This window comes from Xiphophorus couchianus, chromosome 22 (assembly GCF_001444195.1).
Source record: "Xiphophorus couchianus chromosome 22, X_couchianus-1.0, whole genome shotgun sequence".
Classification (NCBI taxonomy): Eukaryota; Metazoa; Chordata; class Actinopteri; order Cyprinodontiformes; family Poeciliidae; genus Xiphophorus; species Xiphophorus couchianus.
In genome coordinates, this window is record NC_040249.1 from 10757906 (window position 1) to 10785355 (window position 27450).

The 27450-nt window shown below is 39.4% G+C and overlaps 4 protein-coding genes across 6 annotated transcripts; 3 read left to right on the forward strand and 1 right to left on the reverse strand.

Annotated features, from left to right (window-relative positions):
- The first annotated feature begins 2437 nt into the window (after positions 1 to 2437).
- Positions 2438 to 4123, forward strand: LOC114137526 (DNA damage-inducible transcript 4 protein-like). Of its 2 annotated transcripts, none has more exons than XM_028006161.1 (2): positions 2438 to 3076; positions 3286 to 4123. In XM_028006161.1, exons 1-2 carry the CDS (start codon positions 2935 to 2937, stop codon positions 3792 to 3794), a joined length of 651 nt encoding a protein of 216 aa, XP_027861962.1. In that variant the 5' UTR covers positions 2438 to 2934; the 3' UTR covers positions 3795 to 4123. The 2 variants fall into 2 exon arrangements, with proteins under 2 accessions (XP_027861962.1, XP_027861960.1); XM_028006159.1 differs by having other exon boundaries at positions 2444 to 3100.
- A 1193-nt stretch (positions 4124 to 5316) lies between these two features.
- On the reverse strand, positions 5317 to 13029 carry dnajb12a (DnaJ heat shock protein family (Hsp40) member B12a). Its single transcript, XM_028006696.1, has 9 exons — positions 12851 to 13029; positions 12350 to 12524; positions 9798 to 9943; positions 9548 to 9718; positions 7579 to 7658; positions 7379 to 7488; positions 7123 to 7295; positions 6851 to 6993; positions 5317 to 5933 (listed from the first exon to the last, which is right to left on the reverse strand). The coding sequence occupies exons 1-8, from the start codon at positions 12981 to 12983 to the stop codon at positions 6872 to 6874; spliced, it is 1110 nt and encodes a 369-aa protein (XP_027862497.1). The 5' UTR covers positions 12984 to 13029; the 3' UTR covers positions 5317 to 5933; positions 6851 to 6871.
- Positions 13030 to 13164: 135 nt separating this feature from the next.
- On the forward strand, positions 13165 to 16371 carry trmt2b (tRNA methyltransferase 2B). 2 transcript variants are annotated; one of them, XM_028006692.1, is made up of 2 exons: positions 13165 to 14708; positions 15445 to 16371. In XM_028006692.1, exons 1-2 carry the CDS (start codon positions 13842 to 13844, stop codon positions 16051 to 16053), a joined length of 1476 nt encoding a protein of 491 aa, XP_027862493.1. In that variant the 5' UTR covers positions 13165 to 13841; the 3' UTR covers positions 16054 to 16371. The 2 variants fall into 2 exon arrangements, with proteins under 2 accessions (XP_027862493.1, XP_027862494.1); XM_028006693.1 differs by having other exon boundaries at positions 13165 to 14474.
- A 1021-nt stretch (positions 16372 to 17392) lies between these two features.
- scdb (stearoyl-CoA desaturase b) lies at positions 17393 to 27336 on the forward strand. Its single transcript, XM_028006694.1, has 7 exons — positions 17393 to 17453; positions 17564 to 17654; positions 19148 to 19380; positions 21568 to 21698; positions 23233 to 23438; positions 23951 to 24183; positions 25819 to 27336. The coding sequence occupies exons 1-7, from the start codon at positions 17408 to 17410 to the stop codon at positions 26016 to 26018; spliced, it is 1140 nt and encodes a 379-aa protein (XP_027862495.1). The 5' UTR covers positions 17393 to 17407; the 3' UTR covers positions 26019 to 27336.
- The last annotated feature ends 114 nt before the right edge of the window (positions 27337 to 27450 follow it).

Sequence of the window (27450 nt, forward strand, 5' to 3'; positions counted from 1 at the left end):
AGTTTTCCCTTTCAAAAGCTAATACAGGGGCTGTGAGTACCTCGCTGAACAATTTAGACAAGTAAAGCCAGTAGGTTGACTTTAACCCCCCTCACTGTCTCTTTCCTTGTATAAAGAACTAACAGGTGAAAAGACCTTTCAGTCCGGATTTGAATAGTTTTGTAGAAAGACCCGTAGGGCAGGGGTGCCCATACTTCTTCTCATGCAGTTCAAAATTGTCAAGGAAAAGGTATTCATAAGCCAAAAATATATGTATTTAAAAAATATTTTAATCACATAAAGCTATTGTGATATTTTTCCCCCCAAGTTTTACAATTGCATGCAATTTTTAATAGCCTGATCTTCTTTTTTTTTTTTATCAAGAAACATGTGTACATGTCTACAGAGATTTGCTTGTTTGCCTTATTAGAGGAAAGGTCTCTATTTTCTTTGGACTTGCTTGAACAAAGCAGAAAACAATCCAGTCTGTTCTCAGCAAAAAGAAAAGTATTTTGGTCACACTTTCTTTGAGCTTATAATGCAATCAATTAACAATGAGATAACTATGTTACCAAGTTGGCACAAAAATCCTGCATATATCAAACATAACTTAAAAGAAATTTGACTTTCAAATTTTACGCCTCTGTCTCTTTAAGAGGCTCCTGGTCTTTCCTGACCCTCCTTCAGTACGACACTGCTTTTCATCATGCCGTTTACAACCGATTTTAGGGGCATTAGACTGAAAATTTGTTTGTCCGATGAACTCAGCAGATGCGCAGTTCCACCAGGTGTTTGCTAATTACTGCTGCTGCTAGTCTAAAGGAGCTGAGCGAGGGACGCTCAGGAGACGGGTGCTCTATGAGGCAGAAGCTCGACTGGTCCAAAGAGGAGCAAGCGTTTAGGCACCCCAAATGGCTACCACAGGAGATTCCTTAAATATGCATCTAAGAACCAAGGTAACAGTCCCAGTATGCTTTTGATAAGGTGAAAACATTATAATGTGAAGCTCCAAAAAGTAAATTTTACATTAAAAAAAACCCTCTTTAAATTTTTAAAGAACATTTACATTTGTATATAATATTTTGCCATAATTCAAATTAAAACAATCGGTAACACTTTATTTGACAGGGTGTGCATGAGACTGACATGACACTGTCATAAACATCGACATAACACCTGTCATGAACATGAAGGAGTCTTTATGATTGACTGTTGTCATGAGTGTGATTTGGTAAATAATGACACATGCAAAATTGCTTTAAACGTTGCATTCAAATTTCATTAAAAGTGCCAACTTTGTATTATTTTGTAAATAATGATACTTTAATGCAAAGTTGGCACTTTGAATGGACTTTCAATGCAACTTTTAGAGCAACTTTGCATTAAAAGCGTCATTATTTACCAAATCACACTTCATGTCATAGACATTCATAAAGACTCCTTCATGTTCATAACAGGCGTCATGTCATGTTTATGACAGTGTCATGTCAGTCTTATGCACACCCTGTCAAATAAAGTGTTACCAAAAAATCTTAACTGGATCAACCCCATGTACTGGAAGATTTGCATAATTTTTGAATTGCAGTCGGAGATCAAACAAATCAGTCCAGGGGCCACAAATGGCCGCCGGGCCACACTTTGGATTCTGTTTTAAGACTTTAGGACTCCAGTGAACCACATTGAGAGCTATTTTGGATTAAACATTGAAACAATGGTGATCATCTCAGGAGCTGGAGGCCAACCTAAATTTCTGGCTGATTAGAAATAAAGGAGGACCATGTTGTTTTTAAACTACCATAAATAAAAAATGTTGTATTTTCTAAGTTTATCTCTGTTTGAGACAGAGAGTTGTTTGCCACTCTGAAACAACGTAAGAGCAACACAGGAATAAATCAGCGAGCAGACATTTTTTTACAGCACCAAACATATTCTTCTGCAATGCATTAAGTGTGCAAAGATGTAAGCAATTCCCATGAAAGCAGAAGGGAAACCCATGTAAAGTAAACAGGTGGAGGAGAGAACTATTCATACAGAAGTGACTGAGTCTTATTTTCTTGGAGGGCTGGGGAGGGGGGTTGAATGGAAGTACGTGCTAAATGACAGGAACTAGAGGAGTTACTCATAAAGTTTGGTTGTTTGGATTAGAAAGGCTCTCTGAGATGAAATGTTTCCCCATATTTTCATTTATGTCTTTGTTTTAACCAAAATAAAACAATGCATCCGAATGAGATAGCCATGAAGACTGCACTTGTTTTCTAGAAAGATTTGTACTTTCTGGAATATTCTGGAATAATCTATCCCTGCAGTCGCTTTAGACTTTATTGTAGACTCACCATAAGACTCCTTGTTTACTTCAGAGCCGTTTGTAAACGTGCGACTGAGCTGGTTAACATTTGCCAGTAGAAAGGCGGAGCCCCCCTCCTTCTGTCCATTAACAAAAAGACGGGCTCTACGTGCAATACGTGCCTCGCGCAACTATTCACAACAATTGATTTATCAGCTGCGTCTTCCACCGTGTTTTTCTAGTTCTGCTCTGTGCTGACTGGATTTCAGTGTTGCGAGATTTACACTAGGCAGCGTCTGTAAATTCGCTTTCCAGGACGGATTAATGTCCAACTATAAAATGATTAAGAGTTCAACTTATGAGAATGAGATTTGTGGGGCAAGTCGCTTGCCTCTCAGCCGTGGGGGAGGGTATCTCAAAGGGATAACAACGGTAACCAGGCAGGATACTGAGCTGAGGACGTGAGCGAAAACCTCATTGGCTAAGAAATCGGATGGACGGGGCTAGCGTGCGTAGGTATTTAAAGCTTTGTCCCATTGTTAGAGAGTGTGTTTCCCAGCTGATCCGACTCAGGAGCAGGAGAAGGACCATCTGTGACTGCCACCATCGCACTTCTTTCTTTTTGCTCTTTTTTTTCATGTTCTTTCGTGAATAAGGCATTTGTTTTATAAATGTATTTTTCTTGCAACCAATCCATCGATGGCAGTTTTCCTCCGTCCCCAGCGGAGGGCAGGAGCTCCCAGAGGCTGTCCTGGAGCAACCTGCTGCAGAAGCTGACTGAGCTGAAGGGACTCAATCAGAGGCCCTCAGCAGGTCAGTACTGCAGGAGTGAAACCGGTGAGTATGTTTAGTTTTCTTTATTATTTTCTGGAAAAACACAAAAGCAGCAAAATGAAACCGTTTTGCATCTTTAAATTTTTTTAGTTCAGACTTGAACTATTCTGCATATAAATGCAAAGCAAATTGCTCCTTGGGGTCAATAAAAATAAAGTTGATCTAATCTATTTTTACCTTTGTTCCAGGATCTGTGGCAGACCTATCCTTGTCGGAGTCCGACAGTAGCTTCTTCTGTTACCCCCTCGAGGAGACCTTGGCTGCAGAGGTGGTGGGCACAATCACACAAAGCCTTAATAATGCGTCACCCATCCTGTACTGCTCCAAACTCATCCTACCTGACCGTCTAATGTACAACATCAGCCGACAGCTGCTCCATCTGGCAGTCAATGAGCCCTGCGGACTGAGGGGGGCCATGATCGACCTGTGTGTGGAAAGGGGGGATCAAGGATTGTTGTGCACTGTGGATCAAATAGCAGTAGATGCCAGCCTGGTCCCGACCTTCCATGTGACCCTGGTTCTGAGGCCCGAGTCTGGAGGACTGTGGCCCAGGGTGAAGAAGCTCTTCAAAGGTGGAAAGCCTCCGTCGGCAATGTCTCTGAGGCGCCACAAAACCCTGAGGCTGAGCAGGAGTTTCAGGGCCATCAAGAGGAAACTGTACAGCTCAGGAGAACTGCTGATTGAAGAATGCCGCTAACCCAAGAACACTTATGTGCCTTTCTAGATGAACTGAACTGCTTTTAATCAACCTTTACTGCAGATTCACTTAAAAAGACCCGACAACTTTAATTGCACTGACATCAAGGTCCTAAAACAATTGTAATATGTGGTAAATCGAAGGACCAAACTATCTCATGGCAGCTACTCGCCTGATTGCAGGTGTCTGAACACGAGTCCTTTTTCTTTTATATGAATGTGGATTTCCACTTTTTAAAGGGAATGTGTCTTCTAGTATTACATATTACCTGCCTGAAACAGTTTTGTATCTTAAAAGATTATGAGAGAATAAATTATTTTCTATTACTCTGTGATGCTTATTTCATTTCTTTGTTCACACTATTTTAATTCAGGATTTACTACATTATATTATAGGGTATTTCCAATGCTTAGTCTCCTTTGTTCCTTTCCTTCAGGTGGAAGAATCAGAAGCCTTCAAAATTCACTTAGTGTATATAATTTTGAAAGGGTTTCTGCAAATGTCAAGACTAAAGCACATTTTATATTTAAGAACTCACTTAGTACCCTATATTTACTTTGCAGAATACTTTTATTTATTGAAAAACTGAATAAATAAATGAAAACAAATAGGACCTAGCATTACAGTTCTGGTCACACTTATGTCTTCATCTTAGTGTCCCAAGGATTACATTTGGGAGACTAAGAACATTATGATCTAAATTTATATAAATAAATCTGTCATACTAAGGTGAATTTAAGCATACTCAAGTCTTAGAACCTAAAAGGACAATGATTTAATTTTATAAACCAAATATTTAAGACTGACAACCAATGAATGAAAAAAGTACATTTAAAACCCAATTTAATAAAATGCAGGTCCCAAGTTCTAAAACTTCAACTGTTTAAAATCTTCAAAGTGAGTGATAAATTTTTAAGGACTATTATGTATTTCACAAGTCCAGTGCCATTTTATGGGACACTCAAGTAACTTTTACCTTCAGCTCTTAATTTTTTTTTAAATAAAATGTGACTTAAAAACCAGTTGACTTTGTAATTTAACGTCTCGTCTCTTTAAGAAGCTCCTGCTCTTTCAGAGACTCCAAAGTTCCTCCATTGAGCCTTTAACATCGTTCTTAGAAACGTACTGAGAAGTAGTTTGCATGATGAGCTCAGCAGATGCGCAGTTTCACCAGGCGTTTGCTAACTACTGACGCCGCTGGACTTAAGCAATAGAGAGGGGGAGTCGCGGGGAAATGGTGCTCTGTGAGACCGCAGCTCCAACGAAGAGCTGTGCGTGGAAGGCGAAGCTCAGTGAGAGCAGGCGTTTAGGTAACCCATAATGGTTGCCATGGGAGATTACAGGATTTCTACAAACATGCATGAAAGAGTCAAGCCAACTATCCAGGTATGTTTATGATGAGGGAATAACATTATAACATAATGTAAAAAAAAAAAAAAAAAAAAAATCTGTTTTACATAATACCCACTAAAAAGTCTCATACATAGATTTTGTAAAAGAGAGTTTAAAAACAAGACATCAGTCAATCATTGGACAACTTTTATTCAAATAAATGTATAGAATTTTAGGTTGTTAATTTAATAAATATGCTTTCCTTTTGTTTGTGCAACAATTGTTACTAGTTATGATCCAACAGGCTACAAGCAAATTCACAAAACAGTTTTGTAAATGACTACCATCCCCTGCACTGTTAAGTAAAATGAGTATTTACATCGGTAAGAACTATAAAAATGACAAAAACTTTTTATTCCTCACGAGTGGCTCAGACTGTCTTATCTGTGAAGAAAGACCTTCAGGTTTCTTCAGGAAAAATAAAAAATAAAAAGATCAGGACAGAGGAAGCTAATCTCAGCAGCCTTCTTTATCATTCAAACAGATAGCACGCTCAATTTCCGCCATGACGCCCGTCGGACTCTCACCACTGGTTGAGACAGGAGAGGAAGAAAATGTCAGCAGGCAGCTCGAAGCTTCTCGCAGCTCTACAGGAAGTGGATGTAGTGGCAGGGAGGCCCCTTAAAGAGGTGCCTCTGCACACAGAGTGTAAGGCTTGTTAATATTCTCTTGGTTTGCTGCAGAAATATGCTCCAATTAGAGTGGGCTCAGACACATTTCTTCCCAGTAGATTCAAGTACCGATGAACTATAAAAACAGAGACACCAGCAAGAATTAGATAATTACCTTAAAATACTGATCTGGACTTTAGTGACAACAGCAATGACACACATAGGCAAAACAGCTACAAAAAACATAAATAAAATGCCTTTTTTTTCCTACCACACTTTTTCCTTCTACTCTGCTTTCTATGAACATGCTTAGAGATAATATTAAAGGGTCAGTTTCCTACAATGACCTTTCAAAGCTTGCACTCCATGTGGAGGGTGTCAATGGACAACGGTCAAGGCAGCAGTCTTTACCATGATTATGTAGGTCTATAAAAATAGTGTTTTTATTTGTTTTAATAAAAAAAAAAAATCAAATTTCTCTTGCTGTAAGACAATTATCAAAATGAACAGAAAGAAATACTTTATATACATTAACATATGTGTTTAAAGAATCTAAATAAGTTTTACTTGTTTAGTTGTACAGTTAAGACAAATTCATTTTCAACAATATTCTATTTATTTAGAGGCAGCTTTAACAAGCAAACATCTGGAGTTTTATCCTTCAAATAGCAAGACGCTACTTTTAAAGTTTCATAGGTTTGTAAACGTATTACCTAAGTCAGAATTCTGTTTTCCAGAACAAAAAACAAAACCCAACAATCAACAGTTTTGCAAAAATGTGACCCCTGCTCAAGATCCATGAAAGTGACGTATCAGGTGACGTTTTTCCTCCAAAAAACAGAGCTGACCCTTCAGTATCAGGAGTCAGTTCCTGCTTGCAGCAGCATTAACACGTTAATAGAAAAAAAGCTGACTGAGGTTTCAGTTAATTATGGTGAATGAATAAAATAACGAAAGGCAAATCAAAGAAGAAAAAGCTTCTGAGTAACAAGAAAGTGGGTTAAAATTAAAAGCTATTTCTTAGAAAAAAAAACCCAATGTGAGTGAGCATACCCATGTGTGGGCAAGTCTCTCCTAGCCATCCAGTATGACCTGAATCTCAGATAGTCTGGAACAGCTAGGGGTCCCCATTCTCTGGGCCCTTTGGTACAACTCTGAGTCCCCAAAGTAACGAGCACGATACAGCAAGCCTTCCTCTGTAAGACAAAGACAGCATGTCAAAGGTCAAAGGTACAATACTTGGTCTAACAAACCAAGTGTCCAGACCTAGTATTTCAATATAGTCATATTCCAACAGGCTAACCTGGGGAATGTAAAAGACTTACTCTGCTGTTTCTCCTTCCAGCAGTTGTTTCTTAGGTTAGAGATATAGTCTTCTTCTACATTTCTTTCAACATTCTTCAGGTTATTGCCTGTAAATTCTTCATTGAAACGGTCCCCCACAAAGAAAGGCACCTTTAGGTGTGACGTATGCCTTTTGTGAATATGTCCGGCTGATCTGACAAACGGAAAGCAGGGAAGGTCAGACAGATGTTGAAACACTTTTGACGTAACCACAATCCCCCTCCCCACCACACTTACGGACGATAGCTAAGGCTGTACGGAGGCTGCGTGACCATCAACTGGCTGAGAGCAGAAACAACGATGAGAATTAAGATGGGCATGAGCTGGACCAGCAGAGCGAAGCCGCCCTGTTCAAAGAGAAAAAGAGATGCCGTTTAATGACAAAGTATACAATTATTTAAACTAGGCGTTGCTAAGGTATCGCAAATCCAGCTTACATCTCTCTGCTGTTCTCTTCTTTCTTGTCTATTCTGGTGTGCAAAATGCATTCTTCCATTCCTGTAAACATGGACGTTACCTGAGAAGAAAACAAACAATAAAAAAGTTGTTGAACATAATCACGCGACAGACTGGCGACCTGTCCATGGTGTACCCCGCCTCTCGCCCGGAACGTTAGCTGGAGATAAGCACCAGCAGCCCTCCCGACCCCACTAGGGACAAGGTTGTTAGAAGATGGATGGATAAACATAATCATTATCTGACTGAATAATATTAAATATTCCTTTAAAGAAATCTACAAATCTACATGACTTCACTGCAACTTTTGGGATACTGATTTGAGTGAAATACTGCATTGCATATTTAGTATTTTGTTGTATATACAGAACACGCTGGACATTTATTCTGCATACAGCAGAACTGTAGGCCAACCAGTCATTATACTTTAAATATGTAACAAAACAGAATAGGCCTGTCATGATAAATTTTGCTTGACGTTAAATTCTCCCACAAATTATTGAAATAGACGATAATATTGCTATTTTGAGACAATTTCAACTAACATAAAGGTAATAGCATTATAATGCAAATACATCCTCTCAAAGATCAAGAAAACCATAATTTCTAAAACACGACACAAGAACTGGAAGACATTTTTAATATCCAAAGGATCTAAACAAAACAACAAAAAATATATAAATAAATGAAACCGAAATAAAAACCTACACACAACCGAAACAAGAAATAAAATAGATTATTAAGTCTCTGAAAACAAAATTTCCCTTAGAAAAACATTAATCGTTGGTCTCAGATGGGGAAAATAGGCAAAAGTGCCAGTTGGGATTTTTGTAAACAAAAGGTGCAAACTAACAACAGAACACTGCATATGAAAAACTCTGACTCACTACTCCTAGCAGGAGTCTCATGCTATCAGACCAGGTGCCTGATGCAAGAGTTCACAGCTAAGGCAACAAGAAGAGGAGTCAGTCAAGACTGATGCACCAGAGCGAAGCCTTTTATCACGTAGTCTGGTAGAAAGACAGACAGGAAGAGAATGGCGTAATTTGATTTGTCACTTATTGTGACAGGCAGCAAAGTTGTACCAAATCTCTGCGCTGTAATTATGTTACAAAATACTTTTTTTAAAAGTATTGCTTCAAAAAAAAAAAAAAAATAAACAAACAGCAAGTCAAATGGTTCTAACTATCCTCGTTCATCCAGAGAATGTTTGATAGTAAAACCTAACAAAGCTCATTAAAAAGATAAAGGTATAATGAACACTGACATCATTGCACTTTGTACTGAAGATGCCTTACTTTATCCACTCACTAGAAGTCAAGCGATATGTTATCTCCCTTAAAAGGGGCCATCATACCAGTGACCATATGTAACTTTGTCAGACGTTAATGCTTTACTATAAAGATCAGGAAACAAACAGGAAATATAACTAGCAGTTCTCCAGCAGGTTTGCTGCTATTTAACTAAAATCCTGAACTCCACTGACCGCAATAGATTTGTTCAAATGCACTGATTTAAACCAATGTGATGATAGATTTAGACACAGACTTTTTGTTTTTTAAGAATGACACCTATAGTCTCACTTGATTTGATTTCACTTTGAAATATTTTGTGGAACAGCGTCCAAATACAAAAACAACTTTGTAACTTAAAAACACCTGCTGCTTATTGCGGGGTAGAGTTTGACTGTGCAGCACAGCCATAACACCTGCACTTAGAGCTGTCATCATGTGTCATTAGTGAGTGTAAGCAAGTTCTTATTATGTATTGAGAAACGTCTAGTACCAAACGGATATAATTTTTACGAGGAAGAAACATGTTCAAAAATGTTTTTTAGTTTGTTTTTGGAACTGTTTAGTGGTAATACCCCACTGCCCAAGAACACAATAAATTTAGAAGCAGCCCTGTACATCCCTGGCATGTTTTTAATATAATTTTGCCTCCACTCACTTGTAGGGAAGCCTCCACCAAAGAACATGTTAAAAAGGTCCTCAGGAGAAATGTCTGCTTCAAAATCGTGATGATGTCTGTGTCTGCTTGGTTGTGTTCGCTCCTCCCCATACTGGTCGTACTGTCTTCGTTTTTCAGCGTTACTGAGAATAGCGTAGGCGTTGCCAATGGCTGGAAGAGACACACAGAGGAGTTGTTAGTACAAGCTCCCAGAAACGGCACAGAAAAGACATGGAGACACGTAACTTACCTTTAAAAGCCTCTGTAGCTCCAGGCGCGTGATTTTTATCCGGGTGAAATTTCAGGGCAAGCTTCCTGTAGGCCTTCTTAAGGTCCTCCTCAGAAGCTGCCTTTTCCACTCCCAGAATTTGGTAGTAATCTTTACAGCTCTTAACCCTGAATTAAACACAAAAGTCTCCGTTACGACATGAACGGAATTTACTTTGAAACAAACAAAAGAAAAGAAAGGAAAAGTGCAGGGGTCAGGGACAAAGCACCTCAATTGACCAACTAAGGTGATGGAACCACAAGGGGTGTTGCAACTACTCGGAGATCACACTTCAGTTTCCATTGGAAAATCCATACTGGGATGTTGCAAAGAAGAATTTAGCTGACAGTAAAACCTATGATTCAGGAGGAGCAATCTGGCTGTCTTGACCTGGTCACTGAATAGATAATCTTTGACTTTGCACAGAGTAGAGCTGATTAAGGAAAAAAAACAAACAAAACAATGATAATCATGTTCACAGGTTTTTGTTGGGTGTGAATAGAAGCCAAGTCTCAGCTCAGTGTTAATTTCCATCATCTGCTCCTTTTATTTAGAAACATTTGAGAAGTTAAGACATTCCACTGCCTACAGGTAACAGATCAGGAAAACGTAAGTTATAACATAATGTTAAGTTACCGAAATAGATAGGACACGCTCAATATAATTTAGAGTCATCAAACATCGCCTTCTGTTGAATATCTTAACTGAATGAAATTTTGAAAAATGATTAGAGGTCTCTAACTTATCTATGTGAAGCTGACACCCCACCCAAAAATCCAGCAAATAGTCTTGAGTGACTAGTGCTCTGTTTGTGCAGGTTTGTGCCGTTAAAATTTTTGTTTGTGCAGCTTGGTTTCTGAGATATTAAAAATTATTTTTTAGGTCATGCAGAGTTCACCATCCCCCCCATCTTGCTCCAAAACAAACCAAAGTGGGCTACTTCGTTATTGCTCCATTTGTGCAGGTTTATGCTGTTAAGATTTTCGTTTGTGCAGCTTTTGTGTTTGAGACATTAAAAGTTATAATTTTGGCCGATGACATCACCAGCCTCCCATCAAAGTGTACTACTTTGTTAGTGCTCCGTGCAGGTTTGTGCGTTAAAACTACCGCAGCAAAGTTGTTTTCAAGTTGGATATTGGATACTAGTGCTCTGCGCAGTGAGCAGCACCTGCCTCAAGGTTGATCCGATTTCTGAATGCTAATTTCAGCCAGCTGTTCTCTACCGCTCCCTCCTCAAGCACTCGGAGGTTCACTTAGGGACTGTCAACAAATTTTCGAACCAAACACTCCTAAGAAACAAATGTAAATAGATATCTTGCCTTGTGACCAACTGACACGAAATTCATCCTGTTACACAAGATGCACTGTTCTATAGAGAATTTTTAAGACATACTCAATATTTGTAATAATTGTAATATTAAAAAGTATATATTTTTTTTCTTAACAAACCTGCACAAACGGAACACTAACCACTCAGGCTATTTGCTGGATTTTTTGACGTGGGTGGGGTGTCAGCTTCACTCAGCTCTCAAAGCTCAGTCCTCCAACTGTTAAACGCATCCTGAGTCCAAAACAAAAATGTGTCCCAGTACCAACAAACCTTAATTTAATTTCCCTTTGGGATTAAAAAAGTATTTTAGAATTTAATTAAAACCACAATTTGGGTCTCCTCTGTCCTGTAAATGTTAAGATTGACTTCTTCTTTTTGTGAAACCACTAAATTTACAGACAGAGCTTTCTTAAAGAATGTTAAGCATCTTTCGCTTTAGGATCGCAACCGTTCACATGTTTCAGAGTAAACTGAAGAACTAAATCATCCCATATTTAAAACTTTTAAAACACACTAAGTCTAATTTGGGAAACTGTGGCTGAGCGGTAGAGTGTTACAATTGGAAGGTTGGGGTTTGATTCCAGATTCCTCTCATCATATGTCCATGTGCCCCTGGACAAGGAACTTAACCCCAAGATGCCTACTGATCTGCCTATTTGTGTAAAAATGTGTGTTTGTGGGAATGGGTGAATATGCCTGTAGTGTAAAGCGCATAGAGAGGTCGGTATGAATGGAAAAGGCGCTATATAAATTCTGTCAATTTTTTATTCTACATACATGATAGTGCAATCATTAGTGGGCAATCCTGGTCCTCCAGGGCTGGAGTCCTGCAACTCTTAGATGTCTCCCTGGTCCAACACACTTGAATCCACTAGCTGAATCACCTCCCAAGTGCAGTCAAGTTCTCCAGAGTCCTGCTAATGACCTCATTATTTGACTCAGGTGTGTTGAAGTAGAGAAACCGGCCCTCGAGGCCTGGAGCTGCCCACCTCTGAATACTTGTTCGGATGAAAAGTTTGACCTGAATCACAACTCTTTTGATAAAAATATCGCTAATATACCAGGAAATGGACTTCAGCATTGTAAATCACTAACAGGAGAATAAACACTGCAAATATGTCAACATACGTGTTACTATATAACCAGACCGCTTGTGTTTAAGATAATAACACGCATCGGGAAAGAAAAATAAATGTGCTCTCACTTTCTGACCGCCTCCAGCTGCTCTGCTGTGTAAGATTTATCGGACTCCGAGGGGCCCTGAGACGCATTAGCTCCGTCTCTCTCGCCGCGGTGTCTCAGGCCGGGTCCGCCTCCGTTTACAGCACTGCCGTTCTCGTCTGGAGGCTTCCCATTCTGCGCTAATGACTCCAACAGGTCTGCAAGAGGGCGCACATGACCAATTTGCTGCCGTTTTAAGTTGCTTGCCTTTTGAGTTAATTCGCTGCTTTAGAACGCTAACATTTAGCATCGCTACCGTTACAGAGAACTTCAGCACCAGCAGTGAGTAAGTTAAGCTCGATTTAAGGTTACAAACAAGTGAAAATATTAAATAAACAATTGGTGGTAGCTTTAAAAAAAACTACAAGTACCAGTTACGGCCTGTATCTATCAATGACAGCTATGTTAGCATTAGCTTGTTCGGTCTGCCAGCTCTGGCCCTCCACAGTAGATAGCGTCGCAAACAGGAGTTTATTCGACTTACTTTTAGCCTTATCTGTCGGAAATAGGCGCTGAGCCTTCTCCAGAAACTTTCTGGCTTTGTCCGGCTGATTATTACCGATTGCATTTAATGCTATTTTAATGCAACGTTCCGCTTCGTCCTTGTTTGAGTCCATCGCGACACAGCGGAAATGTTTACTTGCCCCGGGACGCAAAGAAATGACGTCGACTCACCTTCGGTCTGGGAAAATAGACGTAACAAAACGTTGTTTATTCCATACTGAAGTGTTTTTTAGTTAGATAATAAAAAAAACAATAAACTAACGCATGAATTAATTAAATGCATTAATAAATAAAGCATTTTTTTAAACGAAATTCTAGCTGACACAATATCAAGTGTGATAAAGATATCAAAATAAGTGTTCATAAGTGCTTTAGATTGAGTCATGTACACCTTGGAGTTAAGGGTGATCAAATTAGCTGCAGCAAAATGAACTATCAAAACAACTGTTGAAATGACAATGGAGTTTGTAATGAAAAGTTTTTTAAAAGGACAAAAGGTTTCATCACTGATGCCCGTGTCACATTTTTTTTTTCCATCTTTTAATATGGTGAATGTGGATATTTTCTATTTCTTGCACCGTTTTACAAGAAACAGATAAATTGAGCAGATAAAATCTTATATAGGCATATGCGAATTTTAAAGGAAAAAATACAATTGAAATTCAAATATACATTGGGCTATTTATATTTATTTCTAAAGAATTGTTGATCATAAATTAGAGTTGAAGTCTCTTTAATTTAACAACGTAAGACTATTTTACCAGGAATAACACGCGCGCTGTTTTCCTTTTTTTGCTCATCGTTCACACTCCAGTCCAGTAGGTGGCGTTAACAGCGCCAAAAGGTGACTTTCAAACAAGAAGTTAGTGTGGATCTGAAGCATGTTTTCCAAGCTCCCGAGACTCTGATGCAGGTCTTATTGTGGGTGTTGTATTTTCAATGTTTCATAGTCTCGCACTTTTCTCGGAAACATGTCTTTAACCGCGAAATGCTGCAGGTCAGTCATGGCTTTCAGACCAAATATATTTTATCCGAGGAGATCCTGCGTGCTGTTTTCAACTAGCGTTAGTCCAGCTGACGAAGGGACAGCGGGGTCGGGGTCACAGAAACGACGGAGAAGACGGCAGAAGAAAGCGGCCTGGACCGACGACCTGTCCTGGGAGGAGAGGCTGGCCGATGCGGTCACTCCTCTCTGGAGGCTGAGCTATGAGGAGCAGCTGGAGCTCAAGCAGAGCAATCATCGGAGGATCCTGTCTGAACTCTCAGGATCTCTTTCACCTGATCTCAGGTCAGCTTTCCCAGCACCTGCCTCAGCTAAACTCAACTTCCCTGTCCTGCCTGTTCTGCCCTCCCCAGTCAGGGATGGCTACCGCAACAAATCCACGTTTTCAGTCAACAGAGGAGTGGATGGGAATCCAAAAACAGTTGGATTTTACCTAGGGACGGCCAGTCGGGGAAACATTGTCTGTGTGAACGGAGATCACCTGCTCAACATGCCGGAGAAGCACACACTAGTAGCCAGATGTTACCAGGACTTCATCCGCCAATCCTCTCTGGAGCCCTGCCTGCTGTTCCACACCGGGGGTCACTGGAGAGAGGTCACAGTGAGGACCAATGCGCAGGGACACACCATGGCTATAGTGTATTTCCACCCACAGATGATGACCGCAGAGGAAGTGGCTGTTCATAAGGCTGAGCTGGTGGAGTATTTCTCAAGGGGTCCTGGGTTAGCCTGTCAGCTAGACTCCCTGTTCTTCCAGGAAAGCACCATGACTCGCTGCACGCATGAGGAATCCCCGTACCAGCTGCTGCACGGTCAGCCATATTTGTATGAGGAGGTGAGATATTCTGGATTTACCCAGAATCTGGAAGTTTACTGCTCAAACTCTGCAGTTCCTTTCGGAAGTATCCATAACCCTTGAACTTTCCACATGTTGGCACGTTTACAACACCCAACTAAAACATGTTTTAATGGGAGTTTATATAAGTTTTACATAATGGTGAAGTGATAGGCAAACAACACCTGGTCAAACTGTTATAGTGAAGGAAATACTTGAGAAAATCACTAAAGTTTTCCTGAGCAGCCTGAATATGTTCATAATGCAGTATACTCAGATTTTCTTATCCCTTAAAACTTAAATATGTACAGTCAGTTTTTTTTACTTTGTCATTTTGCATAGTTGTACAAAATGCTCAAGGCACAAAATTAAAGATGTTTCTTTTTAAATTAAGTACAAGATGATTGTGCTTCAACCACAAATGGACATCATCTCATCTTATCATTACATCAGCATCCTTGCTAGCTGATTTGGCAGGTGTCTGTACTGTATAACCAATTACACACTGGTGGACTTTGAACTGGGCAATAAATCCATTATAACATTTTATTGAGGGAACAGAAAATTCTTATATCAGGTTTCAAAATTCAACAATAGCTACTGCAGAAAACTTAAGACTCTGTACGTTTAGATTGCAGGTCCATTTTTGACTCAAAGGTTCTCTTATACTTATTAAACACTGAAGAGAAAGTATTGTCCGATCTGATGTGTTTCTGTTCTTGTATGTATTTTGCAGGTCCTGGGCTTCAAGTTCCGCATATCTGCCGATGCTTTCTTCCAGGTGAACCAGGCAGCTGCTCAGGTGCTGTATAACACGGTCAGAGACCTGTGTGTCCCAGGAGGAGCACAGTCAAAAACAGGAAGTACTCTGCTCGACGTGTGTTGCGGCACAGGCGCCATCGGCATTATCTCTTCTCCCAGAGTGGACAGGGTTATCGGTGTTGAGATCATAGAGCAGGCGGTGAGAGATGCCGCACACAACGCCGCTCTCAATAACGTAGAAAACTGTGAGTTTCTCCCTGGTAAAGTGGAGGTGGTGCTCCCTGCTCTCATGTCTCAGTTGAGCTCTGCACCCGGAGTCCTTACCGCTGTGGTGAATCCGTCTCGAGCGGGCCTCCATCCCAAAGTAGTCAGAGCGCTGAGAAACCAAGAGGCTATCCGCAGACTGGTCTATGTGTCCTGTAAGCCGGACGGAGAGGCGATGAGGAACTTCAAGGAGCTTTGCTGTGCTCCTAATCAAGAAAAGAAGCTCACAGGAGACGCTTTTTCTCCCACTCTGGCTGTCCCTGTGGACATGTTCCCACATACTCCTCATTGTGAACTGGTGCTTCTGTTTGAGAGGTAGCGCGTGTCATTTTTTCGTACTTCCTTTCTTAACTAGCCTGACTGGATTAATGGTGGATTATGGCAGATGAATTTATTGTTACATTATTTTAATATGTTTGTTTTCAGAACTCTGTGGTGATATAAAGATGCTTTAAATTATGTTTTTAAATGAACATGTTTGCTTATTGAGCAAACATGTTCATGTTTGCTCAATGTTTGTTCATTGATTTGGTTTTATTGCACATGTAAGCAAAGACAAGTACGGTGGATTTCCTTTTTATTTCCAGCCCGAGCTTCAAAACTGGCAGATATCAAATAAAAATGAACATATTGTTTAGGTTTTTCATCTCATATTTGTGATATAACTTGCAATGTTAATATTCATGTTGTCTCAGCTAATATTCAGGCTAACAACATGTGAGTTTTTATCCTTGATTTAAAGGAACTCAGTGTTTCAGTTGTTTAATAGTTTTCTGGACGTTTGTTCCAGAATTGTGGTTGATAGAAACTGAATGCTGCTTCTCCATACTTGGTTATGCTCATGGAACCAACAGTAATGGCGTTAACAAATCTTAAAGCTGATTTAGCTCTTAATGTCTTGTTTTTCTTTAGCCTCACTAATGCAGCATTAGCAGCAAATATGCAATAAAGGGAATAAAATGGCGTTAAACCCTGCTTCAGTCTGCTCCAGACAGGCAGTACCCGCATTTATACAATAGAGGGTGCCATTACCTCTTCTCCAGATTCTTTTAGTCACAAGACTCGCATAAATCATCTGATTTATGATTATGAGCTCATCCCACTTACTCCAGTTCACTAAAGGTCAGAACACAAGCAGGGTACAGTAGGAGGGCAACAGGTGTTCTCCAGAGGTTACCTTCGTTTATCTGAGGTCATGTTTCTGAACTAAAGTTGCCTTGTTTTGCTGGATGAACGTTTTCAGTGTCAGCATATGGAAAAAGGACACGGAAAGGGACTTTTTGAAGTTTGCATAAGCACTGGCAGAGTACAGGTTCAGAATAAGTCAAGGCCTAGAGAATCTTTGTAAGGTTTAGCATTTAAGGATATATTTCTTTGCATTTTTTAAAGTTGCATCATGCAAGGCAATGTGTATTTTTTTTTTCTTGGTTGCAAGGTTTACACAAACTATTTTAAGTTCAACTGGAAGGTAAACCGAATGGAACCAAAATAACACGTTTTCCACATTCCCCATGTATCCCAGCAAAACATTTCTGAACTTTATATTGGAAAAAAAAAGCCAAATTGATCTGTGAACAGGGATAAATTGCACAGGTATAATGTCATGCAACAGAACTCATTGCTGGATGACATCATGGTGTGAAATGGAAGACCTTTGTTTGCAACCTCTTGCAATGATTAATCCTGACAACATCAGCCGGAGATGCTCGAGAAGATTGGGTAAGAGCTCCAGGTTATATAAAGATTTAGTTGGAGAAAAAAAAAAAAGTTAAACATTGTTGAAGCAAACGGCCAATAGAATGCTCATACCTGCTGACATATTTCTCCAGCAGGATGTTGCTTTAAAACCACCTCAGGGCAAGAGACGAGTTGCATCTGTTACTGTTGCCTACATCTGTCCTGGTGCAAGAAGAACAAACGGTAAGAAGTTTCTCCAATCGCAATCATGTTAACAGCAATTTCCGTTGTTCTAGTAACTGCTCTGAAATACGTATCTTATCAATGAACTTGAGTCTGAATGTTTATTTTCTCCGTCGCTCATTATCGTCCAACCTTTCTGGAAAGAAAAAAATAATATAACATTGTGGCAAAATACGTTTATCAGAATCTGTTATTGCTGTGGCATATTCTGACCCTGAAAATGTTGGGGAAATCTTAAATATTAATTTGCTGATTGAAACACTGAATGTAGAGGCATTTAGTGTTTAACTGTGGCCTCATCTGCTTCTTTTACCTTTTTTTTTTTTTTTAGCAGTGAGATGAAGCTATTGCGGTTTAATGCAATACTTCAGTCTCTTGCTCAACCCCTTTTGACTCCTCTCTTACAAATCGTATCTGGTCTTGAACAGTTTATGGTGAAATTATGGTCTTTTCTCTTTTGGATTATGCCTGCAGCTTAGAAAAGCAGCTGTAATGTTATCAGTATGTTTCTCAACATTTAGTGTTTTTTTTTTTTAAGGTTTCTTCAGTTACTATTAAATCAGATGTTATTGGTTAGCACTTACTAGTAGGAGAGTTTTCTAGATGCTGACAGACTTCAATTGATTTTTTGGCTTTTATGCTTTTTTTTTTTTAAAGTCATTTTTTTTTCAGGTGTTTCAATATTTACTCCTTGTACCGTCATGTCATAACAGATCACTTCATACATGGACTAATTTGTGTTTATTCCATTTATGGACTGCTTTAGTTTTCACATCCATCTAATGTGAATTCCAATGGAAATGTTAAAAGTGTATTTACTGGGGAAAAACATTGACATGTACAGTACTTGTTTTCCGTTTTGTGTTGATCTTAAGGAAAACATCCTGGTAAGTAAGACAGATGCGTGTTGGTCTTCATAAGGCAAGAAAAAAACGACAACATTTTAAATGATCAAGCCATAAATTTCTATTTCCCTCTTGAATAAATGTGACCCACTTCTTATTAGCCACTCTTCTGTGTGGGGAAAAACAAGAGAACATAACATTCAAGTAACAGGTGGGAGGATGGTCTACACCATTTTTACACATTTTTGTTTGATGTGCCAATAAATATAAAATATATATTTCCTGAGTTGACAACTAGTGCAAAAAATTACAAAAATATAAGGACAGAGTCAAGTAAAATTGATGAATTATAATTTAAAAAAACATCATAGCAACACTGGCAAAAATGACGTAAAAATCTACTTATAAGCGATGGACAAGTCATTTATAATAATCGGGCAGAAAAACATTGACTGCAACGAGAACGTTCCTGTTGACGGCTGGTAGTCCAGCTGCAGCTGCCCGCTGTGGGCGCTGCAGGGTACATGAGCGCAGCTGCCAGCCGCCGTGCCTTCCTCTCCGTCTGTCCGTCCGCATCACGCTGCGCAGCGCATCAGACGGAATAACACCGTCCTCTTGGTCTGTTCGCGCTGTGCTTCCCCGCTGCAGAAACATGACCGAAACCAGGATGCATCGCGCCGACAAGCAGCAGAACGGAGACGCCATGGCGGATACGTCGACCGTGGACGATGTTTTTGACGACACCTACAGAGAAAAAGAGGGGAAGAAGCCGCCCAGGATCCTGGTGTGGAGAAACATCATCCTGATGGGTTTGCTGCATATCGGAGCGCTTTATGGACTGGTTCTAATCCCTTCCGCATCGTGGTTAACTCTTGGATGGAGTGAGTATTTGCTGATTTTTGTCTGAATAGAATGCGTTGATGCTGTGTGAGCACTGCGAACCACAGAGCATACTGCCTGAGGGGATCACGCCTGTGGGAATAATGGAGAATGAGTCACTCTGGCCTAATTTTAATGAGAGGGCCTGTATGAAGGTCTTCAACCCACTGATTCTATCTATCTATCTATCTATCTATCTATCTATCTATCTATCTATCTATCTATCTATCTATCTATCTATCTATCTATCTATCTATCTATCTATCTATCTATCTATCTATCTATCTATCAAATCAATTTCATTTTCACTCAAGGTGCCACCTTCAAATGGCACCTTGAGTAAATAAAGCTAATATAATCTATTTCCAAATATAAAGGCAATCACCTTTACACCTCATGATGTTACAGCTAGTTGAGTTGTTTTTGCAGGGGCTTCTTTGGAAAGTTTTCTAAGGTGTGATCAAATAATCTCGGGGTGACACACCTAAACCGAAAGCCAGAACTGATTTTCTGGACTTTAATAAAGCTGTTATAGGGGGGGAAAGTTCAGAGTTAGAAATGGGTGATAGAAATTGGCATCCGATGCAGGACATTAAAGTGAAAAAGGAATAAAGGTTGCAACCGATTGAACCATACTTTCTCCTGTCTTAAATTAATTTTAATAAATAATATCTATACAGAAGACTGTGGTTGGATGACTAGAGATAGATCTTTATTGTTTTGACTGAATTTTGGCTTGGTGCATAGAAACTAAACTGAATCATTGTAGATTTTTGGAGGCCTAACCAAAAACATTCAGGATACATTTTGGGCCTCTAGGAAGTGGACTCTTCTTTGCTTGAGCCTGTACCCTTTTTGCATGACTCAGTTGTGAGACACAGTTTACCTAAAAATAACTTTCATTTGTAGCATGCCTCTGGATCAGCAATAGATCTTAAGAACAATACATGCTGACATCTTTGTGTCTGACAGATGAATTTAGCATGCTATCAATTAAATGTAGGTCTGGACTTTGACTGGGGCATTCCAGAACATGAATATTACTTGATCTAAACCAGTTTATTGTCGATCTGACTGTGTGGGGTCGAGGTCCTGCTGGAAGGTGCGCCACTGTCCCAGTCTAAAGTGTTTTTCTACAGCCTGTAACTTTTTTTCCCCCTGGTTTTTAAACATACTCTATTCAACTCTGGAAAGCTTCCCTATCCCTTGTGAAGAAGCATCGACATAGCACTGCTAGTGGGGATTGTATGTTTCCTTCCTTTGTAGCATACACCCATGACCATGAAGCAGCACTGGGCAACCACGCACTCACACATCCATGACTGACCAACCAATGGTATTTGCACCATTGACTTGGATGAATTTTGTTCAGTTTTCAGCACACTGGCCTGCAAAACAATTTTCCAAAATGCTTGTGACTGTGATACATTTCAGAAAAATCTGTATATTTGTGGCTTTGGGGTGAAGACACCAAATTTGCATCTAATTGTCTTCCTCATTTGAGCCCAAGTTGTAATATCTTCTACTTTTTCAAAGCTAAAGAAATATTTCAGACAAAAGTTTCTCAAGGTTGGCATAAGAAAATTCATAAAGGGTACACCGGATTGAAAAATCTTCACTGCACAAACCTTAAAGATTCCCTTCACATTTTCTATAGCAGTCCAATCCCCATGCTTCTGGAATGTCTCGAATTAGAAATATTTTAATTTCTGTCGTCCAAATAGTTTGCTGATTAATTTGTGACCTATATATGTGGACTGTTGTGGCGTGACTCAAGTCCCCCAACAATCTCTACTCTGTTTCTAGTCTGGCTCTGCATTTTTTTTTTTTTTTTGCTGGCTTTTCTAGGCTTAGCTGCATATTATTTCACAGGAGAAGACAAAGCACAATCACTTCCACTCAAGACATCCCATTGTGAGACTCATGGCACAGCAGCAGAATGCTCGTTGCCAGTCAGCCCCCAGATCTCAGATCCTGGCTAGTCCTGTCTAGGCCTCACAGAGACATGCATTCACCAGTTTTCCAACAGCCAAAGTGTGAGGGCTGACCTGCACACTCCCAATGTTTCTCTAAAGAAGCAGAGGGTTATGAAAATGAACATGGTAGCCTAGTGAGTCAGGTCTCATGGGTGTAAAATTCATCTGAAGTGGAGACAGTTTCCCTGTAAGATACCTCTCTCTTTCTTCCAGCTGCTGTGTGCTACATGATAAGTGCTCTTGGTGTGACTGCTGGTGCACACAGATTGTGGAGCCATAGGTCCTATAAGGCTTCTGTTCCCCTGCGAGTCTTCCTCGCTCTTGGCAACTCCATGGCATTTCAGGTAAAACACGCAAACATGTAAACATAGAACATTCAACTGTGGTTGCAAGTCTTTGAAAAATACTTTTTTTTTGTTTTTACCCCTTAAACCTTTTCACATTTGCCAAGTTACAACTTCAATGTATTTGATTGGAACAATATGTGATAGAGCAAAACAGCAAAACAAATTAGAACATAATTATGAAGTGTCAAATTTCTCTTGATCTAGAGGCTGACTGTGTTATAAATCCTTTTTTTCAAAAAAAATGCTCAGGCTGAATCAAAGAGGATATGGATAAGTCTTTCTCAGATTCTCAAGTGGTTGTAGGTTTGAACTTTGAATCATCCATTCCAGGAGCTGGCTGTGCTTTTGCACTAAAACATCCCATTGACTATTTTTAGCTTTTCCTCCCTGGAAGGCTGGAAGGTGAACCTCGACCTTTTGCTGCTCCTAACAGGTTTTGTTCCATGATTGCTTTGTATTTAGCTCCATTAATATTCCCATCAACTCTGCTGAAGAAAAGCATTTCATTGCCTGCACCACTTTTCATAGTGAGGGAGCTTTTTTTCCCCCAACAAAGTCAGTTTTTCATCCCATATAACAATTTGCATGTAGGCCAAACAAGTTTGTTCTTTTCTGTCCAAAACATCCATATTTTTGCTGTGTCCCATACATGGCTTGTAGGCAAACCTTTCACAGGACTTCTTGTAATCTTTGTTCAACACTGTATTCTTCTTGCCACTCCATTAAGGCCTACTTTATGGAGTGCACAACTAAGACCGTCCTTTCAACAGTTTTTCAATTTCTTCAGCTTCTCCAGAGTTAAAATGATTAATGCACTCCTTGCGCTGCCTATCTATTAAGGTGGACAGCCATATCTTGGTAGGTCTGTATATTTGTTACATGTTTGATGACAGTTTGAACAGTTTTCTGCTTCAGACTCCTCTTCTTCATCAGCGATCTCTCTGTGCTCCTTGGTTTTTGAAAAGCTGTTCGACCTTTAATACTGTCTAAATAACCACTGGCACATTTTATTTATACTGAAATGAAATTACATAAGTGGATTCTGTTTACTAATTAGATGACTTCTGTAGACAAGGGGTTATATTGGAGTTTATTTAGGTGTATCAGAGCAAGTGGGGCTAAAGAAAATTGTGGGCGTCACTTTTGAATTTCCCTTTTTCATTCTCTTCACAATTATTATCTACTTTGTTGGTATGTCATGTAAAATTTCAATAAAATACGTTCAGGTGAGCATAACAAAATGCAATAAAAAGATCAAGGGGTGTGAATAGTTTTACAAGGTGCTATACAGTTTAACTCGTCTGCCATAAAAAATGTTCTGAAACAGCTTTATCATGAAGGAAAAAGCCCGTGGTTTTCTAAGCGTTTAGTATTATCCATGGAAGACATGGAAGGACACTGTATTTGTTGTAGCATCAATATTTCAGTAAAAGTTCTTGCCCTGTGTAAACCCTCATGAATCTGGTGGTCTGAGATCTCCGTGTGTATCTGTCAGTGATTTTCATAGTTGCTTTTTTTTCTCAATGTAAAGAATGACATATATGAGTGGGCCAGGGACCACCGTGTCCACCACAAGTACTCAGAGACAGACGCAGACCCTCACAACGCCAAGCGGGGTTTCTTCTTCTCCCACATCGGTTGGCTGCTGGTTCGCAAACATCCCGATGTCATCGAAAAGGGACAGAAACTGGAGCTGGGAGACCTGAGGGCGGACAGAGTGGTGATGTTCCAGAGAAGGTGAGGAAAAATTCAACTGTTGCGACATGCAGCCCCCTGCCAGCAGGAGGCAATACTTGGTAATACTTTTAATCCACTACAACCATTAGCGATAAAGATGTATCGTACATTTATGCAATGCAGTATGATGTTGCAGTATGATGTTACAAATGATGTTGTAATTCATGTGACAACTCTTTGTCTGGCTAAAGTGACCAATGTGATAATAGTGTGACTATGACAACATTGTTTCCACTGACTGGACATTTGTCCTCATCCTTGGTCAGTTGGAAGCAATCCCACAATTTCAGTAGTTTTTTAACCAAGCATAGTAGTATAAATGTTGTTCCAGCCACTGTCTCGGGTGGCTCTTATACTGTCGATTAGTCTTGCAGTAGATACTTTTGTGGGCATATAAAATTTTTCTGCTCTTATGATACTTATTAGTTTCACATTGTTCCAGATTTGCATTTTTTCGACATGCTTATGTGACGCTTTGTGACTTTCGACGTTATCTCTTTGCTCTCCTTTAGGAACTACAAGCTGTCTGTCGTGCTGCTCTGCTTCCTTGTCCCCACGTTGGTGCCCTGGTACTTCTGGGGCGAATCCTTGGCTGTGGCTTATTTTGTTCCCGGACTTCTGAGATACACTGTGGTGCTCAATGCAAGCTGGCTGGTGAACAGCGCTGCACACATGTGGGGCAACAGACCATATGACAAGACCATAAATCCAAGGGAAAATCGAATTGTGGCCATTAGTGCCATAGGTGAGCATTCATTAATTATTTTTAGCTTTTCAGTAATGATTTTGTGTCTTGATGCGGCTGAAGCACTTTTAGGTTGTCTTTCAAAGTCACCCAGGCTGGGGCTCTGCCAAAAGCGTTTGCATGTTGTCATTTGCAAAAGCAGAAGTCTGCTACATTTTTCTTTTTAGCTGTAGCTGAACCAGCTATTGAGCTCAAATGCGCAGGAATCTTCCTAGAGAATTTATTAATAAAAAGACTTTAACCCCTTTTCAATTGAAAAGTTCTTTGTCAGGATTTTTTGACTCTTAAGATATTTACATTTGAAGGAAAGACACTGTCAATGGTGAATTTTCAATAGTGAATCTACATTTGAAAAAGAAAAGCATGAAGATGTTTCAGTAGTCCAATCAGAGACTAAACTTCAACCCGAGTGAAATGCTGTGATGTGACCTTCGCAGTGTTGTGCAGAAACAAAAGTTAGCAGGCCTCAATGAACTGAACCAACAGACAAAAGTCCTCAACAACAATGTGAAAGATCAATAAAGTCAGCAGTTTTTGCTGTTCAGAATATTAAAAACATAGGCTCATTAAAAAACTATTTTTTAAATGTTTTTTTATTTATCCTATTCTGCAAGCTAGTTAATGGGTTTTGACACAGCTCTTCCATTTTGTCCTCATCTGTCCTTATCAATAACACCAGTGGAGTGGGCTATGCATTTCTGTACATTTGACGTTTGTAAAACTTGACGTTTGTTTTCTTTATTATGTTCTAATATGTAAAGACCTTGGATTTAAATGGGGTATAGTTTTATTATAGTTTTTCTTAAAAATAAGAGCTAGAAGCTCCTGCATCACAGCAACAAACTAAAGTGAGCATAATGTGATGATAAAGGATAAAGGACGGCAGAAGCACTAATTGAAATATTTATATGCAGATGTGCAACTGTGAGATTATTAACTATAAAAGTATTTTCACTTCTGACAGAGTTACCAAGTCATCAAAGTGACCATCTGACTTCACATTTATCTCTCATCACGCTGGAGGAATCTTTGCTGGGAGGGTCACAGATTAACTCTGAGATACTCTAAATCTGATGTAATATGTGAAATTAGATTTGGGAGGCTTGTGAACATCGTTATAAAACAGTCCACCATTTTTGGCTTTCCAGATTCTAACTTAACTCTCTGAATTGCTTCAAATCATACGTCACATGGTGCATTTTACCCTTTCTTATTATTTTATTTTTTTTTTTACAAATAAATTACATTGTTTTTGACCTTATTTTAACCTAAATTGTTTGCTAATAGACAATGATTCATACAACAAATTAGCTGAACATATCAAATAGACTCAGGAGACAATAGACCATAATAAACAGGAAAATCTATCCTCTGATGTTTTTAAAATCCTTCAGTTGGATTAAGCTGCAGGTCCTTTTTTAAAGGTGTACTCAAGGCGTTGTACAAAAAGGCCTTTTTCCAAGTTCTTCACCGACTGAAAGATCTGTGGGGAGCACATCCTTTAGGTAATATACAGGAAACTGGATAGAGTGGCAATAAACCAATTAGCTGAATGAAACCTCTGGCATCAAATTTAATCGTCTACAGCATTAAAAGATTGAGATATTATATGATATCATTTGTGTTTTCTCCCAGGCGAGGGCTTCCACAACTACCACCACACATTTCCCTTCGACTACGCTACGAGTGAGTTCGGCTGCAAGATCAACATCACCACCGCCTTCATCAACCTCATGTGCGTCTTGGGTCTGGCCAAAGACCGCAAGAGGGTTTCCAGAGACATAATCGCCGCTCGCATTCAGCGAACAGGTGACAGCAGCTACAAAAGTGGCTGAGTATGGGGGTGAAGCCGCGCTGCAAACTCCCAGAGTGAGCCGACACGACGGACCGAGACAGAACGTAGCAACAAGTGCAGCAGCAATTTCGCTGGTGTGATGGCGATTACCATGCTTCTTTGTGAGACTAATATCGGCTTCAAAGAGCTGTTTCCGTTAAAAGTTGTGAACCTCTTTTAAGTTTTGAAGTGTCTTCACCAAGTGTTTTTTGCAACTAGTAGAGATTTGACCACATGTGCAAAACAGCTTTTTCATTATAACATTAAAGTGTCATTAAGAGAATGGATGTATTATTATTTTGGTTTTGGACCAGATGAAAAACAATATAAACAAAAATATATAAATATAAAATGTGTGTAAGTTACGTGTAGAGGCAGTAATTAATTACAGAATGATTTTCTGCACATTATATTTCTACATTTACTTGCTGGTTATTAATTGTCTTTGGCACTTTGGAAGCTTTATTAAAACCTTTATGGTTTCTCTGCAAGCAAGAGTGAAGTCACTTTGCTTTAAGTCAGTGGTACTTTGGTGCGCCCGAGAAGATGTGGATTTTTAGCCTGTTTTTTCCCCCCCGCTTAGTTTTAATTTGCTTTCGGTGATTTAGTCTGACTAACCAATGGGCTGACATGTTAAAAATTAAAGTCAGCTCAGTCAGGCCTCCATTTGGCTGTTGCTTACTGTGGCCATAGAAGAAGACCCCTCCAAAGTACCATGTGGGGATGCTTCGACATCCATAGTGTCAATTTTTCTTCTCATTAAGGAATACGTTATCTGACGTGACTCATTTTTGCTCTCAGTTAGATAAAAAGCCACATCAGACTACATATTTAACTCTCCCCTGAGAAGTGGACCTTTCTCTTACATTACCAGAAAATACTCTTTCAGTTATTAATGTTATCCATCTCAGTCAAATATTCCAATGAGACATGGATGAGATGATTTATTCTTTTTCTCATATGTTAGAGTATGGAAATGTTTGGCCCAAATGCCTTATGAAGGTTGGACTAATTATTAAGTGTTTGGTTTCTTTAAGCTTTTATTCTGCAATTATATCCCCTGTCAGCCTAGTTTGTTTAACGTGATAGACAATGAATAATTAAAATAATCTATTTAAACTTTTCCTTCACCAAACAAGAATTTACCTGAGAAACAAATAAAACTTTTTATGACATTTTTGAAAGTACCATTGTAATTTTTGTCAAATTTTCTCTATAACAAAGCAACACTTGTATTGTGTTGGGAAATGGCACTTTTATTTCAAATGAATGTTTTGTATCTACTGTATGTAAGGTAAATAAACCAAACTTTTATGCAACAAAATCGTACTTGTTTTTTAATGAGCCTATGTATTATTTTTTTTTAATATTCTGAACAGGAAAAATATTTATACACCCACTCCATTTCTCGGAAGCCACAGATTAAAAGTGAG